This window comes from Opisthocomus hoazin, chromosome 4 (genome assembly GCF_030867145.1).
Source record: "Opisthocomus hoazin isolate bOpiHoa1 chromosome 4, bOpiHoa1.hap1, whole genome shotgun sequence".
Lineage (NCBI taxonomy): Eukaryota > Metazoa > Chordata > Aves > Opisthocomiformes > Opisthocomidae > Opisthocomus > Opisthocomus hoazin.
Window position 1 is genome coordinate 68,972,086 of NC_134417.1, and position 18,269 is coordinate 68,990,354.

At 39.7% G+C, this 18,269-nt stretch overlaps 1 protein-coding gene across 5 annotated transcripts in view; it reads right to left on the reverse strand.

Annotated features, from left to right (window-relative positions):
• Positions 1–18,269, reverse strand: part of CDK14 (cyclin dependent kinase 14) — a 320,879-nt gene that overhangs the window by 66,417 nt on the left and 236,193 nt on the right. For all 5 annotated transcript variants that reach the window (XM_075419363.1, XM_075419365.1, XM_009936147.2 and 2 more), the window contains one exon: positions 468–607. In XM_075419363.1, coding sequence (XP_075275478.1) covers positions 468–607 — 140 coding nt within the window. The remainder of the gene's footprint in view (positions 1–467; positions 608–18,269) is intronic.

Consider the following 18,269-nt stretch of genomic DNA (forward strand, 5'->3'; position numbering starts at 1 on the left):
TTGTGTTTCACAGACTTCCAAATGCCAAGTCCTTTCTTAAAGGTTACTGTTATAACAGATAGAGATTCTGTGGATCAAACACAGCCGGATTTTTATCCTGTATGCTGCAGCTAGTTAAGCAGTACTGTATGCTATAAAGTGAAAAGCACTAAATATGTAAATTGTATTTTTCCTTTTGCTTTATGACAATTCAGATAATTCTTTTGGCTGCACACATTACCAAATACAAAGATAGCTGGCTGCAGACTGCAGAGCAGAGATAGCAAAAAAAAAAAAAAAAAAAGAATCCATTTCTTCCCGTGTCAAGCTAACTATATAATTTTCAAACTACACAAATGCACTCATGTATTTTGTGTGTGGCTGTGTATGTCCATGGAGCTGCCTGCATGTGAGGGTCAGCATACATGCATGCATCTGTATAAACCAGCGTCTTTGTCTTTAATTGATTCAGAGGAGATTATACTCACTATCGGTTAACTCCCATAGCCGTGGGGGCAGATCACTGAAATACTCATGGCTCAGGGCTGCCTGTGCTGACAATCTGTTCTTTGGGAAACACTGGAGTAGTTTGGAGGCTAGATCTTCCGCATGATTCACATAGCTCAGCCTGAAACGCAAACAAGAAGGTTATTCTCAAAAACAATCTCATTATTCTGTTTACTAATTCCATCTGCAGTCAGCACAGTTGAAACACCGAGTCCTGCTTGCCAGGACAAAGACAAAGCCTATTTGGGAGAACTACCAGAAAAGATACTGCATGGGTTAGGGAGTCAATGAATTATTTCTGGATTGACAGCTCAAAATTCATACAAATTTTACAAATGCTGGGCATATAATATACCATATCACATATGCCCTGCCTAGCACACTAAAGCATCACGAGCAACAGCATCTTGAAAGCAACTGTTTTGATTCTTCCATCTATGTTTTACTGGAGCATACTGACAGAGTGAAAATTTACTGTGCTGGAAACAAATGATTATTACTATCTAAACCCATGAAATCCAAGCTTAAAATAACAGCAGTATTCACATAACTTTGTGAAGTATCAAATTTTAAAATCCAGTGACACTTAACACGCAACACATGCATCATGTTTCATAAAGGCATTTGTCTTTCAGGAAGCACTGACTTCTTATTTTTTCATATATGCACACAGCAGGGGGCTGACTCTTCATCAGGTGTTAATGCAACGCAAACATTGAACTGTAAGTGAATTATCTTTTCTATGCTACCAAGGGAATTCTGAGAAAATTCATTGTTTTACCGGGAGCTCTGTGCTTGGGAATAGTACAAGAAAATATAAAGTAAAAATAATAGATTTGGAAGGGAGAGAGTAAAATGGAAATCGTCGAGATGTGACTTGGGTCTAGTAACCTACAGCTGTCTCCTAAACATTGCTGAGCCACTCTCCATCATCTTTGAGAGGTCCTGGAGGACAGGAGAGGTGCCCGAGAACTGGAGAAAGGCCAGTGTCACTCCAATCTTCAAAAAGGGCAAGAAGGAGGACCCAGGGAACTACAGGCCGGTCAGCCTCACCTCCATCCCGGGAAAGGATAATCCTAGAGCACGTTTCATGCAAATACTCATTTTTGTTCAGCTCAAGTGGACTTTCTGGGAAACCATTCAAGGAAGATGGATTGAACAGAGCTACTCTTTTATTTTCACATTATATTGGGCTGACATGGCATAATTTATAAGGATCAGTGTACGCACAGGTGAAAACTATATCTGCAACACAGAAGAGATAACTCTGAAAACACCAAACGAAAAAATGTTGTTATTACACTGAGAACTTTAAGTCACAAATGTCATAGGAACAACTTTTTGTCCATGCCCATACTACGCTCAGTATGGAAAAAAAAGATAAATTTAAAAGTCAAAAACATCTCTACTAAATTATGTGCTGGCATACGTATGATATGCTGATATTTGTAATGATTCAAAAAATATGCCACTGGCTGTCTTTTTAATTTCTAGCAACTGTATGCTAGATAGGAATTTTTGAATACTGTGCCTATCTGATCTCTTCTTGAGAACCGGCAGGATATTTGTCCAGAAATTACCCAGGCATCAATTGCCTAGAAGTGCTGACTACTTGAGGACATTATTTTTCATCAGCCATAATCTTACAGAATTCCCAGGATTAGGATTTGGAATTACTATGCCAGGTTAAACATAAGATGAACTCCAGTGTTTCTGATGGGTATCATTTTTTCTGTTTTCATTTTCAGTTCATGACAAAATCAAGGCATTTTGAATGAAACAGTCATTGCCTATAAATTAGACTATAAATTAGATTCATTCCAGACTTCTTAAACTACCCACGTGTAGAAATTGCTTCATTAAACTTTTGTGAAAATTACAGGAAAGTTCATTACAGAACACAGAAAAATTAATGAAAAAAAAGGAAAAGGAAGGGTAAATACTCATGGAGAATTGTTATTAATTCTTCTACACATCCAAAATTCCCATGGACCGATGAGAATTGAGCCTGTGAGGCCTTCCTTGTGTCCTAATCCTACCTGCACCAATTATTTGTTCAGAGGTCCTGGCAAATCATTTCACCAACATATTTTTTCCCTCACAGAGGTAGATGCATCCTTTTAAGAACCATAGTAAATTTGCTCTGTCTTGAATGAAAGTTACTGTTAAGTCAGAAAAATGAGGTCACTTAAATTTAAGTAGCGAAATATTACCCTCCATTATAAGAATTGTACCATCCCTTAGCTGATCCACGGGTATAGTGAAGATGCTAATTAAGTCAGGCAAAGCATGAGAAAAGAACATTAAAACATTAATGAATTCTGAATTACACGTGAAATTATGGATGGTGACACCCTAGGTCCTTGGTGCTCCTGAACAGAGTAGTGCCAACATTTTGACTGTATTAATGGTCACCAAAGTACCTGGCATACTGCAAAGATTTCTTTGGCAAGAAAGTGAGATTAACTAACATAAATTGAAAACATTTTGAGCAAGAACAGTTTAGGATGCCAAAGTCACCTTCCCAGTTTAGAAACAGAAAAGATACCAGTTTACTGAGATCAATGAAGAAGCCAAATATAAGTATCAAATCTGTAGATTATACATTAACACAGTATAAACCCAACAAAAATATCTAGGACTGCAACATAATCATATCAACTAATGAAATAATTGTCAATAAATTGGTCAAAATTGGAACTTGTTTTATAATTAGTAATTAGAAGAAAGACTAAATTCATTGCACGGTCTGCAAAAATCATTCAATCTGCTATAATTATTACACTTACCTGCCCTGACAATACTCTTGAGTAGTAGTGGGGGCGGGTGTTAGTTGTTTACACAGTGCTTTGAAGATTCCAGTTGCTACACTACTAGTATTACGTTCCCAAGTATTTATAGATTTTAAACTCAGAAAGAACCGTAACAATCAAGTGTCACCTCCTGTCTAATACAGGCTGAAGAACATCATCCAAGTAACTCTTGGATTAAATCATCACTTTTAGCTAGCCTCACCTGTATCTTTAAATTTCTACATCAAAGTTCTTGCTTTGTTTACAGAGCTTTCCACAGCAATGAAAAATATTCTTCTCCAAAACCCATGTCTACTGCAAAGGTCACCTCTGGAAATCAGTGGACACTGCAAAAGGCATAAGCATGTGGGCTCCTAAGGCTGTCAGTCTTAAAACTGATGTCTTAGTGGAATGCATGACTAATTTTGATGCTTTGTTTAAGGACAACCTATTCTTTTACTTCTGAAAAATGCACTGTATGACCAAGTATTTAAATTACATCTCCTATGTCAGAACTGTTTGAAGAAACCCATTTAGTGCGTAACCTCAGTGGTCTGGAACATCAGAACACTTGATTTTGTTTCTTTCCCCTCCCTTTTTTTGCCAATAGTCTCTTTAAAATCTCTTCCTTAAAACATTAACAATTTATCTGATGTAAGTTTGAAATATGATTCCTCAATAGGGACAAAGGCTGAATTTTCTGATGGGGTTCAGTAGTCCAAGTATCTAATACAGAAAAGTTAACAAAAAAAACTAAAGAAAAAAAAAGATTTGATTTTTAAATACACCTCCTTCAATATGCGACAGGATGGAATTTCATACAATATGGCTTTGTGTTGAAAACATAATAGCATGTTTTGTCTCACAGCAGTTGGGCCATATAGGAACTTGGCATGCACGATATGGCAAGTCTCAATGTTCACGCTTCACTTACTGTCATACTAATCACTGAGGAATAGTTACTAGCCATGACAGCATACATACTTTCAGAAAACGTGGTGTACAGCAGAATACAGAGAAACCTTTGGCAATGAGTATTAAATAATACGTAGATATTGTTTCGAGAAATATTGGGAATATTTTTACAGACCTTCTCTGATGACAGTTGTGAAACACGTCGATTTTCAGCTTAATCCCAAACACTATATGCAGCCTTAGTTCAACAAAAGCAAACACTATATGAACCTGTCTCACTTTAAACATATATGAATCTGACTAGACTTGAGCAGTTGTAAATCTCATTGGATTACAAGAATTTGATTTAATTTCAGAAAACAGTGTTAAATGTCTTTCCACTGCAGGGGAAGGTCAGTATTTGGTCAAGCAGAACATGACCAAGATCACTGAAGTTTGGTTTAAGCTCTTGAGAAGAAAATAGTTTTGGGCATGTGCAGTGAACTTCTGAACTTGGGGCGATTTGCTTTTAAATGCAACGAAGAAGGCAGCTCAAATTCACATTAATAATTAAGACAAATGGGCATTAAAACAAATGGAGATAATATGCTGTCTATATACTCGTAACAGCATGAGGTAAATACTTCCCAAAGCAAAAATCGTTACTGTGCATATTACAACTCTTGCAGTGTGTCATTAATTCATTTCTTGACTGCCATTTACAGCATGGCCTAGAGGAGTGAGGCACCTAATTCCCTTTGGAAACCTCAGCTCTGCTTCTTTATTCTAAGTAATCCCTTGCAACCTGAAGTGCTGAAAGACAAAACCACAGTTAACCTGAACGATCACACCATTTAGCAGAGTTTAAAATTTAATGGCAAGAAGAGAATAAATGAAAAATTTCACATCTTGGTGCAAATCAGACAGGCCATTCCTCGCAGCTGGTTTTGCAGGGGACACTGTGCTCCCCTTAACAACAGGGTTCCTGTACGGTCCCTGTGGCATCCCACCTACCATAGCACCGCCATGAGGGTCACATTCCCTGTTTTCACCCAATTCTGCTCAAGGATGGCATCTTTCCCCCTTGGCCCAGGCTTTAGGCCTCTCCTGAGTTCTGACACAAAACTGATACAGACATGCCCTTGTGTGTCTTGATAGTTTGCACCTCTGAATATATGCACGACCCTACTAGCAGCAGCTACGCAGCACACAAATTGGAGCAGGGCCTACCTTAAGTAATATTTCCTTTTCACTAAATATCAACAGTCTTTTGTGCTGTTACAGCCATGCCGAGAACACCTACCGTCTTCAAAGACCCAACGTGCCAGCTTCAGCGTGCGGGAGCCGCTTCCCTAACGCGCCTGGTGTGCTTCCACGGAGCTGTTGTAGAGTTTATTCAGCCATCATGAAACCACCGCAACAAGTGAATGCAAGTTTTGATGCGCTGCTTTGAGCTTTTGATACAGATGAAGGCATAAAGCGGCACCTCAAGATAACAATCTAACGCAGTAAAGACATTACCATTTTTCTCGGTGTGTTTACACAGAGGGTACTGAGGACTGAAACTGATGAACAAAGAGAGACAAAAGCTTTTGAGGGCTCCACTGAAGCAGGGTTTTACTTGTTGCTGATCAACCACGAAATACAGAATTTGCTCTACAGAACAGCATAGAGATACTTCAAGCCAAACTAGACAGCAAACATTGCAGTCAAACACAGCCAAAGGAACCACGTTTCAGTGTTGGGATTGTCCCCCACACCTGCACGGGGCTGCCAACAGCAGTCCTAACGCTGTGCTGGTTTGCTCACACTCCTTAGGAGAGGCATGTCTCCAAACACCCCTCCTGCTCTTCCCAAATTGAGGTGCGGGCAGCAGTTTACATTCAGAAACACTGAGCTCTCTACACATGCAAGGTGGGAAAGTATGGTCTCCAGGCTCCCTAGGCCATCGGTTCAATGGCACCCATCTAGCTCGGTACCTCACTGGAGCAAGACTGCCACATTAGTGCAACATACCTCTCAGGCTTCTTCAGTGAGCTAGGCTGGGGCAAGTCCTGTGCTAACGTGGTTATACTGCTCCCAGCATCCGTCATTGCTCTGTGCTCCTGCACAACACTGCACTCCACAGTCTTCAGAGCCTCACAATTTCCATAAGAGTGCATGAAACGATCCAATTGGAAATTTAGAAATTAGTTTGATACCTTTTACCATACCACAGCATCAGCAGTCTTAGCTGTTGAAGTACTGAAAAGGTGGTCAAAATGTTTATTATTAAAATAAAAGCCATGACAATCAATTATAGGTATCCACTGATATTGCACAAAACTAAAAGTGTCTATTGGTGTTTGATTCTTCGGTATTGCTGTTAACGTAGATCTAAAAGAGGTCAAAGCCCCATCTGGAAAGCTGTAGAGGCAAGTTCATTTAGTGTATTCCAGAAAGGTAACAATAACCCTGACCCATCTGAAATAATTCTCACTTGACAGTTGCACAGATGCCATTAGCTTGAAAGCGGCTAAGACGAATAGCATTTCATGAAAAAAAAAGTGAATGTAACAAATCAAGGTTCTAACAATACAGGCAACTAGGTTATTTTTTTCTATTTTAATTAACACAGATTTACCTCTAGGTATATCAATTTTATACACTTGGCAAATTTTTAAAAGAATCTACTGACCCAGTAGGTAAACCATAATTATAGTTGCAGCTCCTTAACTTCTCAGAATGGAGAATTAAGATGCTTAGTGAAACAGCTGCTGAGCCACGTGAGGCTTCAGAGCCCCCGTTTGGTCACACCTAAGCTAGACAACGAAGTGATCCAACCTTGCATGGCAATCCACATTAGACAACAGCCATTAAGCTCAGTCATGAATGGATCAGAAAGTTATTTGTATGTGTCATCACTGAATGTAACTCAAGACAAACACTTAGACATGAGTTTATTTCTCCCTGACTCCTTCTGCGCTAGATTTGATGTGTTTTAGCATCCGTTTCAGATGTATTATTGTATTTCTGCAACACAACGCTGCTTGCGACACCCAGCTTTAAAAGTTTGCTTTACATAGAAAGCGGAACAGTAACACCCTTACAGATGACAACATCTTTAAAAATCTAATTTGGTTGATTTGAGCTTTAAATGTTAAGCTTAAAGAAAATCAGTCAATTTACAACAGACTTAACAGTATCCTGGGTTTTGTCCTTCTATAGCTCGACAGGTACCCAGGCTAGCTCTCGCTCTGATGCCTCAGAATAAATACACTGGGCTATGAAACCTTCCAAAGAAACCCAGTGCCAACTGTTGAGAGCTGAGGGCGTGAAGATAGCCAATACCGCTCATTGACAATATTGCAGGTATTTCCCCTGCTTGTTCTACACCATTTTATACAGAATAAGGTTTACATTTGATACTAGGTATCTCTTTACCAGGATAACATATGCTGAAGCACCAAATGAAGCAAGAACTATGGAGTCTGCATGGCAGAAGAAAAATAAGGTTATTTAAACAACAAATATACAATATATGTCCAGTGATAACATACTCTAAGCTATTAAGAATGTGGCTTCCTGTAATATGTTCACGTAACTTCCTTAATTCCTGGGAATTCTGAGGTTGTGATATTCCAGGCAACATCACTGCTGGGTACAGTGTAACGCTACCGCTTAAAACCACAACTACTTCTAAACTAAAAGAAGAATAGCTGAAGTGTTTCATGTTATTTCACTCAGTTTTCAGCAGTTTCTCAGATACAGATATTTCCGAAAGTATTTCCTAAAAAATTTTTTCAGCATTTTTAATTGTTCATCATCCCAATTAGCCCAGTCCTAAAGATACTAATTATGGAAGACATAGTGTATCACACCACAACAGACTGCTACTGAATATGAGAGATTTATAGTTTATGCTAGCTTTATAGCTTACTGGAAGATCTTTGCTTGCTGTAAGTGTAATTAACGAAGAACAACAACATGGTGGCTACATCTCATTAAAAGCTTTTGATTATTTTGAAATTCTTTAAAGGGCATGAATCTTCTGATCAAGGAGAGTGGTTTTTTAAAGACTGCCTTCATGCACTTCTGCAAGATGAACAGAATATCCTTGGAAAATAAATAAGAGCTAAAAATAATTACTAACATTCCAATCATTTTATGAGATATTATTTCACCAGAAAATGGAGAAAATGTATCTTTAATCCTGAAAAAAACTCTTCAAGGTTTATGTTCGCTATAAACCTTTCACTGAGAACCGAAAATATAAGTTAGTAATGCAATAAATGCCCTAACAAATATATCAGATTTTTCACTTAATGCTTTTTACAGGCTTAAACCAAACTGAGTGAAAGAAAATCACCTTTTACAGTCTGACTCTTAAAGGAAGAATGCCTTTCTGTTATGCTTTTTAAAAGAAGGCACGGTAAATTTATATCAACTTCACTGAATCTTGGGGCATGATAAAAGGAAGAAAATACGGCAGCGGAGTTAACATTCCATAGCATTCTTTCTTCACATATTTATTTCCTCATTGGCTGGCCATAGGCCATAGAAAAGGAGGGAATAAACCCCCCTCCAAAAAAACAGAAATAACTGAAATAAACCTTTGGCACAAAAAGCTCCGTGCTTCTCCCCCTCCCACCCTCAATGACCTGGATTGTTTCTCTCCAACAAAATCCAAGCAAAAAACATTCAAAAGAAAAAACAACCAAACTGAATCTCAAATTTGTTAAGTGGATGCAGCCACTAGGGCAGTAAACAAAGTTTCCCCTATTTTCCCTTATTAAATGACTACAGAAAGAAAAATCAGCTGTCTTTTTGGACCTATTCCCTTTTGAAAACTGAAAAAAACACAAAACTAACTTCGAGTAAATGAACATTAGCACTGCTTTATAAATCTCTGCCCTCTTGTCTGGCATTTTACCATCTTGGGTTTGAGAAGTCTTAATTTCATTCTAATGTAAACAAGAACTGGTCTGTTTGCCCAGTAGTTCAACAAGAATTTGCTGCCAGGTTGCAGCATGCAGGCAGTGCCCCGAGAAGGGTGACCTCGCTTTAGTCAGTGAAGCCAAAGATCACTTATCACAGTTAACCTACAAACCCGTCTTGCAAGGGCCTCAGATCCATCAACCACTTGGAAGGAGCTACTTGTCCTGTCCTCCCACAGCTCCCTAAAACATCAGATGGGTCTGATCTTTTCTATTACTGTATACCTCTCAGCTAATAAAATACATTTTTATGGATATGTAATGAATAGGAGTACTTTATATTTATTTATACAGCTCATTAAAGTTGGATAGAGATTTGGAGGCAGAGAGAATACCCTAAGCCTAGGAAGCTCAGGAAGATGGACCCCAGGCATGTTCAGGTATTTAACTTTATGCATATGAGTCACCTGGCTGAACCCAATGAGACTAAGAAATTACGTACAAGTAGGCATCCTGGTCTTTTTGCAACTATACTTCTAAGCTAAGACATGAGAGGGAAATGATGAAGCACTAGTAAACATCGAGAGGAGGAGACCAAGATGGTTATAATGACAGCATATGAGCAATATATTCAAAGCTATGCAGGCAAAAATACTATATTATGTATTATTACGCCTAGATACTTAGACAGACTTACATCGTACAGAACTAGCTGCAGGTCCCTGACCCTCCTGTACTTGGCTCAGGTGACGTTAGAAGAGAACACAGGATAGGACGCCACATTCGCACCAGCATCGTGGTGCAGAAGGCATAATTCCTTCTCTAGATTCACCCTCATGAATTAGCACACCATTATTTCTCTTTACATTAAAGGGGACAGATACTTTCTAAAGTGAACAATAGATCATCTTCCCGTAGGGAGAAGGTGGCAGACTGAAAATCCAGTGCCTGATACCAACAGCAGTAATACTTGTTAAGAGACAAATGCAGTTGTGCCAATCTGTTAAAAGAAGTCTGCATTTGACTTTGAACTTGAACAGGGAAAAAACACCTAGTGTTGGAGATGAATGACCAAACCACAAATTTCATATATTTTAGCTACCAATTACTGAAATATGTGGATTTTAAGTGCACGTACTTGTATATGTGTGAGGATGCAGCGCTCTCTGACACTCAGAAATTGGCTTGCAGTAGGGAAGGACTCAAACCTGAACTATTTTTGAAAATCCTAACCTGTCAAAGTAGCATGAAAGAGAGACAGCTAAGCAGGGAGCTACTGCTATTTAGGCACAAATCAGCATAGGTGATTTAAGAACTAAATCAAAACTGTTATCTGTAATAGTGACCACTAAAGGTCAGATTTCCCAAAGAGCCAGCCAGCACTAAAAATTGACTGCCAGTAGAGCTCATGCCACTTCTAATGACCCACAATAAGCAGGTGGATTTTCAAAAGATTTTGTACACGTGGAATTGTGGAATCCACAGAGCTCTGCAACACATCTGGTCATGTGTGCTGCCACCAAAGCGGGACAGGCAGGTAAATAAACATCTAGGTGCCATTTTAGGGTCCTAAATGGATGTTAAGCTTCTCATTTGGGGCAGACAAAGACTAGTCCTAGAAGCTTCCAAACTGAGAACAAGAAGCGTGGAGAAAATGACTGCAAACAACTGGTAAATGCACTACCCAGGCACAAGCCCATCTGATTCCCAGAATGGAGGACAGCAGTTGAGAGTGAGTCTGAACTATCTAGGGGACTGGAGACGGCCTAAATATGAGTAAGGGGATCACTGACATAAGAATAGAGAACAGGAGCAAATACACAGCTTTGTGAAGGAAGAGAGGAAGAGATGTAATCATGGAGGATTTTGAAAAGGATAAGAAGGAGCTCAGAAATGATGGAGTGAAACAGCCAGTGTTGGGAGGGGAGCTAAATAATCCACAAAAAAATAAACTGAATGTACTGATTGCTTTTTGTATGATCTGAGGAAGGGCGTTGGTCAGGAGAGGACATGAGAAGAGTATTACAATAACCAAATTCTGAGTGACAGAGTTGGTTGGGGAAGGAAAAACTTATCTTGGAAAAGCTGGAAAGCAAAGAAAATTGTAAAATGTATATGGCAGTCTGGATGCATGACATAGGAAAGAAATGATAAGAACGATCCCTAAAGCTGCAGGCCTAGGTGACAACGCATTACAGTAAGAGGAGAAACTTCACTGGGAATATGCTTGGGTGTGCACAGGGCAGGGAACAGCAAGAACCTCTCGGCTGAACCCTGTATCGTCAAATTAAACAGGGCTAGGGAGACTGACTGCTCAACTACTGAGTGTCCACACCGGCTCCTGGATTATTTTGTCCCATGCCACCTAGCACTCTCCAAAACCACTCCTAGACGCAGTTCAAGGAACAACCCACGCCAGGGACCATTCCCAAAAGGTGGCATGTACCAGGCTCCTACAAGAAGGGGATGAAATTATTACCTTCAGTCTTTTGCTAGAAAACACAGTTCCTGTGGTCTGCAACATGGGTCTTACGTTATTCTGGAAATTTTGAATTAAAAAACTAATACTGAGCATCCCCCAAAAATAACAATTGCATTTGCAGAGCTGCAAGGGGACCACATAAAGCCCACAGGAGATGCATGCTCGAGTGTTACTCAGTACAGTTGTAGCTAAGGTCTGCCGCATGGCCTCGGGGCCAGGCGATAGTCCCTGGCTCTACTTTAGTTAGCCGTGTAGATGCAGGCTGTATCTGACAGAAAAATGATATTCACCAAACACTAGCTGTCAACATCTCAGGGAAGATTCATGCCCTCATGATTGCAGAATAAAGCTTGACTCAAGGGCACTTTAAGGATCAAATATGAAAGAAATAAAAGGACTATAACACTATTCTACAAAAGTCATAATGCAGAAGGAAGACCAATAATAATCTGGAGCATGATTTCTTATGTCAGGATGGTGAAATTAGTTTGAGACATACTAACAGTATACAGTAGTAAACACAGCTTTAAGACTGCTACAGAATCCAGCCAAAGAAGTGAATACAAAAATGATGGTCCGTTCTTAACTTGTAATGGTGTCACAGAGAAAAGCGTAAATTTCATCTGCTTTTATAAGATTTCCTTGGATTTTGGGTGTCCAAACAACAGCAATAGTTTAAAACTATTCCAGATCCCTAAACAATAGGAACAAAAAAGTAAATAATAAATCTATGAAAATGTGACAGAAGTAAAAATCTTATTTTTTTCCATTTTAATTCTTTGCAGTAAGATTCTAAGTTTATAAATCCAATATGAAAAATCAGAGCTTTTTTTCATTTGTATTTCCAGTCTCCTGTTGCAGCAGTGATCATAAAACAAACACAGCTGGTATCTTTATTATTCTATTCACTGAAGGATTTAGTTGGACAAACATCACAAAGATGGTGGCTGCTTTCATTGAATTTATGATCAAATATGCTCCAATATAAGATCAACTCTGTTACATCAATTATTATGAGATGTGAATAATTTAACAGAAAGTTGTCTATTTGTAAGTCAGACGTTACACATATAAATTCAGCTGAGGTAGCAGACAGTGGATATACACTGTATTATACATTACATTATTTAAAAGGATGCAGTTTGTTTAGGAATCATTTAGTGATAAACACTGTCATTTCCATTTTGGTATCCAGCAAACTGCTAATTCAGACAAACAACATTTCAAAATTTTTTTATTTTAAACTTCAATTAAATTTATCTTTATCAGAGAACAACTTCACTGTTTTGACTATGTCTTTTAAAATTACACAATGTATTTCCTATAAAGGCTTAATTAAAAACAATACACAAACTACCATCACCATAATTTTAGGGGTTTTTTCCCATAGATTTTCACCAGAGTCTGTTGTTCAGCATAATACCAGGAGAGTTATAATAATTTTAACACAGAATGTGTGCCTTAGGATATGGGATTGACTCAATGCCTGAAAGAGAAAGGTCAGTTCCCCTTGGAACCAGTTGCCTCTTTGCCCTCCAGCAATGCCAGGTGCACCAGCCCTATGCTGAGGCTTGTTATTCACAGTGTGTTGCTGAAGATACATAATCTAACCTCTCCACTTTAATGCACCAGCGAAGATTATTGTCTCCTATCTTCCCATTTTGACACCCAGGTCAAGCAGGCACTGAACATATATACATGATGATCTGGATGCAGCCAGCATTTTTCACAAATTGTCAAACAAGAGTGTCAAACTTTCTAAACTAGGTTATTTAAAGAAATTACTAAATTTAATTATGAAAACTTTTTGGTTAGCAAATAACATCAAGTTTTGAAACAAAAATCACTGTTTTCACTAGTCTCCTCAAAAGCCACATGTTTTGGCAAAAATACTTCAAAAAAACTGCATGAAAAAGCAAAAAACCTTGTTTCTCTGTCCTATATATACCGGCTTGGAGGCCGGTACCTAGTGGTATCCCCCAGGGGTCAGTACTGGGCCCAGTCTTGTTTAACTTCTTCATTAACGACCTGCATGAAGAGTTAGAATGTACCCTCAGCGAGTTTGCTGATGACACCAAACTGGGAGGTGTGGTAGACACACCGGAAGGCTGTGCTGCCATTCAGCGTGACCTGGACAGGCTGGAAAGCTGGGCAGAGAGGAACCTGATGAGGTTCAACAAGGGCAAATGCAGGGTCCTGCACCTGGGGAAAAACAACCCCATGCATCAGTACAGGCTTGGAGCGGACCTGCTGGAGAGCAGCTCTGTGCAGAGGGACCTGGGTGTCCTAGTGGACGACAGGTTGACCATGAGCCAGCAGTGTGCCCTGGCTGCCAAGAAGGCCAATGGGATCCTGGGGTGCATTAAGAGGAGTGTGGCCAGTAGGTCGAGGGAGGTTCTCCTTCCCCTCTACTCTGCCCTAGTGAGGTCTCATCTGGAGTACTCTGTCCAGTTCTGGGCTCCCCAGTTCAAGAAAGATGAGGAGCTACTGGAGAGAGTCCAGCACAGGGCTACGAGGATGGTGAGGGGACTGGAACACCTCTCCTATGAGGAGAGGCTGAGGGAGCTGGGCTTGTTCAGCCTGAAGAAGAGAAGGCTGCGAGGGGACCATATAAATGCTTATAAATATCTGAAGGGTGGGTGTCAGGAGGATGGGGCCAAACTCTTTTCAGTAGTGCCCAGTGACAGGGCAAGGGGCAATTGGCACAAACTGAAGCACAGGAAGTTCCATCTGAACATGAGGAAGAACTTCTTCACTCTGAGAGTGACGGAGCACTGGAACAGGCTGTCCAGGGAGGTTGTGGAGTCTCCTTCTCTGGAGATATTCAAGACCCGCCTAGACAAGGTCCTGTGCAGCCTGCTGTAGGTGACCCTGCCATTCTGTGATTCTGTGATTCTGTGATATGGCAGGAAAGAAGTCAGGAATATGAAGGCCACAGCCAGAAATGCAGGAAAGGAAGCAATTAAGATTTTCTTGACAAAATTGCAATGACTTTTAGGAGATGATCACAAGAGTTTCTCACAAATGGTAATATCTGAATACGTATGATCACCATCCTCCCACAGAAAAGGTGGTGATCAAAATTACGCTGAAAAACCCACATCAAATCATCATAAAATTCAGTAAAATAAGTATTTGTCTAAGGCAAAGATATTCAGTGATATTTGTAGCTCTGCAGAAACCTCAGCTACTGTCTGTAAGTCTTTGGCTGGCAACGGAGCCAAATGGCATGGGTTTTAAGATTGGCTTAAACTATCTGCAGAGGTGACAAAACTCAGTAGCATTATTCATATTATTACACTTCTTGCCTGTCTGCACCATCTCCCAAAATTACATACATTTCTGAGACCCTAAGATGAGAATCAAAGGAACTGTTCAGTCAAAGAAAAATTATCTGTAACACATGACGAAAGGCAGTGGAAAATATCAAGCCACTTAAGCCAACAGTGGCTGCTTAGCACTAAGCACATTTGAATGCCAGCCCAATTCTCAAGGTGCCTATTGTTTTGGCTCTCATTTTGGAGAAATCTTGCCTTTAATGGCTACATACAAATAATGAGAGACCCAGCAGTAAGGTCCACTTCACTCATATTACTGCCTTCACAGTATTTCTTCAATTCCTCAAATATTTTTAAAATGCATCTGAGAGACTCAATTTTGTCCTCAATGTCATTATCTGGACAAGAAAGATTTCAGCAGAGAGGTCAACAGTACAGAACTCCAGGAAGAGGGCAGAATGAGGAATGTGAGGATATAATGATACCTGGTGCCTCTGATCAGAAAGTATTAGACTTCAAACCAAGAAATGGACATAGACACTATGGCAACATATGAGTAACAGACTACCAAAAACATAATTCTGAGAAATTAATAAAACGTTGGCATGCATAAGGAGAACGAACAACTGGAAACATCTGAAAAGAGTTGATCAGTAAGTACTCAAAAACGTTAATGAAGAACATACTTTGAAAAAAAAATCGTACCTGGAAACACCAAATAAACATATCTATCTGATATACGTATCAATAGCTTAAGGAATTCTTAAGGAATTAGTGAGGACAGCTAACAAATGTAAAGCACCTTTTAAAAGTTTTTCCAGGAAATCTACACAGGGAGAGTTAGTTCTCTTTCCTCATTTCTCTTTACAGGCTTACTACTGTGGATCAGTTACTGTACCATCAGCTAATTTTCCTCTGCATTCTATCGTATTGTACTAGACTTAAAAACATATATGTATAGACCTACTTCCTTTCTGGTTTTCAAATAAAGAAGGGAATCTTGGCAAATATTTGCTGGACATTGACACACAATACAGAAGCAAAATATAGACAACAGAAACAAAACATCAACAATACGGAAGCAAAATTAGGAAAAAACGTCAGACAAAATGGCAATCAAAAGAAGAGATGACTAATGAACAAGGCATCAGATAAATTTATTATTTTAAAAAATGCACTTAATCAGTGGTGGAACAAAGTGACAAGAGATAATATTTGATACAATTTCTCTAAATATCTTGCTCTGTGGACAAACTCCCAAGAGCTGGATGTGATACACTATCTCATAAACTGAAAACTGGCTGACAGACTATAAGCGAAGGGTAATGATGAGTGGCAATGTACTGAGTTGGAAGGGAAGTGTCCAGCTGTGTGCCAGAGGGATTAGCGTTAGTCACAGTTTTATTTAACATCTTTATTAATGAACTGGACTACTAAGGGATACACTACATACTGAATCAATTCTTAGATGAAACTCGACGTTGAAAACACCATAGAAGACAAAAAAATTAGTACAAAGAGGCTAACAGAACTGAGATCTATGGGCAGAAAATCTACGAACAAGATAGAGCACAGGGAACTACAAACAATTAATTCTAGGGAAAAATAACTCAAAATATGGATGGGTTCAGAGATAATAGTGCCAACAAACTCTAGTCCAATGCCAGAAACTGAATTAAGTGTTGCAGAAGACAAGAAAAAACACCCACGTACACTGGGGATGTGTTTTCACAGCTGTCATGGATGGGAAAAGTACAGGAGGATAACAACGTAATTTTACTAATGAAACAACACAGAGTTATTAGTGCTCTGAAAAAGAGGACAAAGGCTTTTGTAGTCCAGTTTAGGAGGTTTATTAATATTTTTGACTGGGCCAAGAGGATGTAACACAATACCTAAAGCTTAGCAACAGAAAAGAGGGGGAATTTAAAATAAAGCAAAAATAAATTGAATGTCAGGATAAACATTCTGTCAACAAGGTCTGTTAGGAATAACCTTCCACCAAAGTTTTAAAAGGTGTAACACTTCAGCAATTTACAGTTGCTCCAGTTTGAAAGGGACATTCAAATATAAACTGTACAGAATTTTTAAACTTGGCAAAAGGATAAACAGAAACTCTAGAGATCTTTCTCAGTCATTGGCATCAGTCAGCATCATACAATTCATTCCAGTAAAGCTGACAAAACCCGCAGTGTGTTTCAGCTTCGCACTAACCCTTCCTGGGCTGGGTTGAGAACTTTGCCCCCTGCACTGTCGTAGCTGAGCCCCTTTCTGCTGCCAGAAACACAGAGAACGGCACTAAGTGGGGGCAATGTACGGTAGCAGACATACAAAAAAGCACTTGAGTGTAAACAAGCAGCTTCCACCGCCCTGAAATTAATGTAATAAACCCCGTTAAGTGGTGAAATAAACAAAACAGCAGTGCTGGGAAAACATTTGTAACAAAAACCTGCCGAGGCCCATGGGCCCCCGGCCGAGGCCCGAGCGCTCCCCTCCGCGCCGGCACCACCGTGCTGCCGCCCCCCCCACGCCGCCCATGCGTGTTCGTGGCCCACAGCTACCGCGCCTCAGCCGGCCCGTGGAGAAGTTGGTTTTTTTTTTACGAAGATAGTGTAATAAATTTGCTGTCTGGTAAATGACTTCTTGTTTGTGTTGCTGGTTAATGTGGGTTTTGTCATGACATGACGTCCAAGGTCCCTTGGGCAAAAGATGACGCTTGATGAAGGGGTAGTTATGGGAAATATGAAACAAAATTGGAAATTGACAATGTTTCTTTGAGTACAGAACCATCACTGCAAATCATCAGGAGACAGAGGCAGGTTTGTTGCCTCTAAATCACTAAGACTTCAAGAAAATCTTTTCATTTGGCATCCTGTCTCCATCCTTGCTTGCCCCAGCCTGACTCCCGACCACTCCTCAGGCGCGAGGGAGGGGACAGCCCACAGCTGCCTCAACACACGCCAACGGCACACAGTTGTATGCACAGACCCCACCTTTGGCACAGGTATACTTTTAAATCCTTGTTGCTTAGTTTTAACCATCAGAAAGGTTTTAGCAATCACAATGATAAAGCTTTTTGTTCCTTCTGCGCTTCAATATTTTTTCAGTGGCACTACAGATTACATTACAACGAGCCATGTTGGTGAAGGGACAGGAGGTGAAGGGGACAAAAGCAACAATTAGAAGAGAATTTTGTCTTTCGTCAAAACCCCACCTAGGCAAAGATCTTCTTAAAAGCAAAAAACCCCAAAATCCTTCCAAAGTCTCATCTCTAAATAATTCCATAGCCTGTGTCATGCTTGGAATTAAATACAGACTCAAAATACATGGACTCATCGCTATTCACTCACTTTGCTTTCTTCAGGAAGTTTTCACTGAATAACAGCCCCAAAACAGGCTAGTTCATCCTGGAATGCAACTT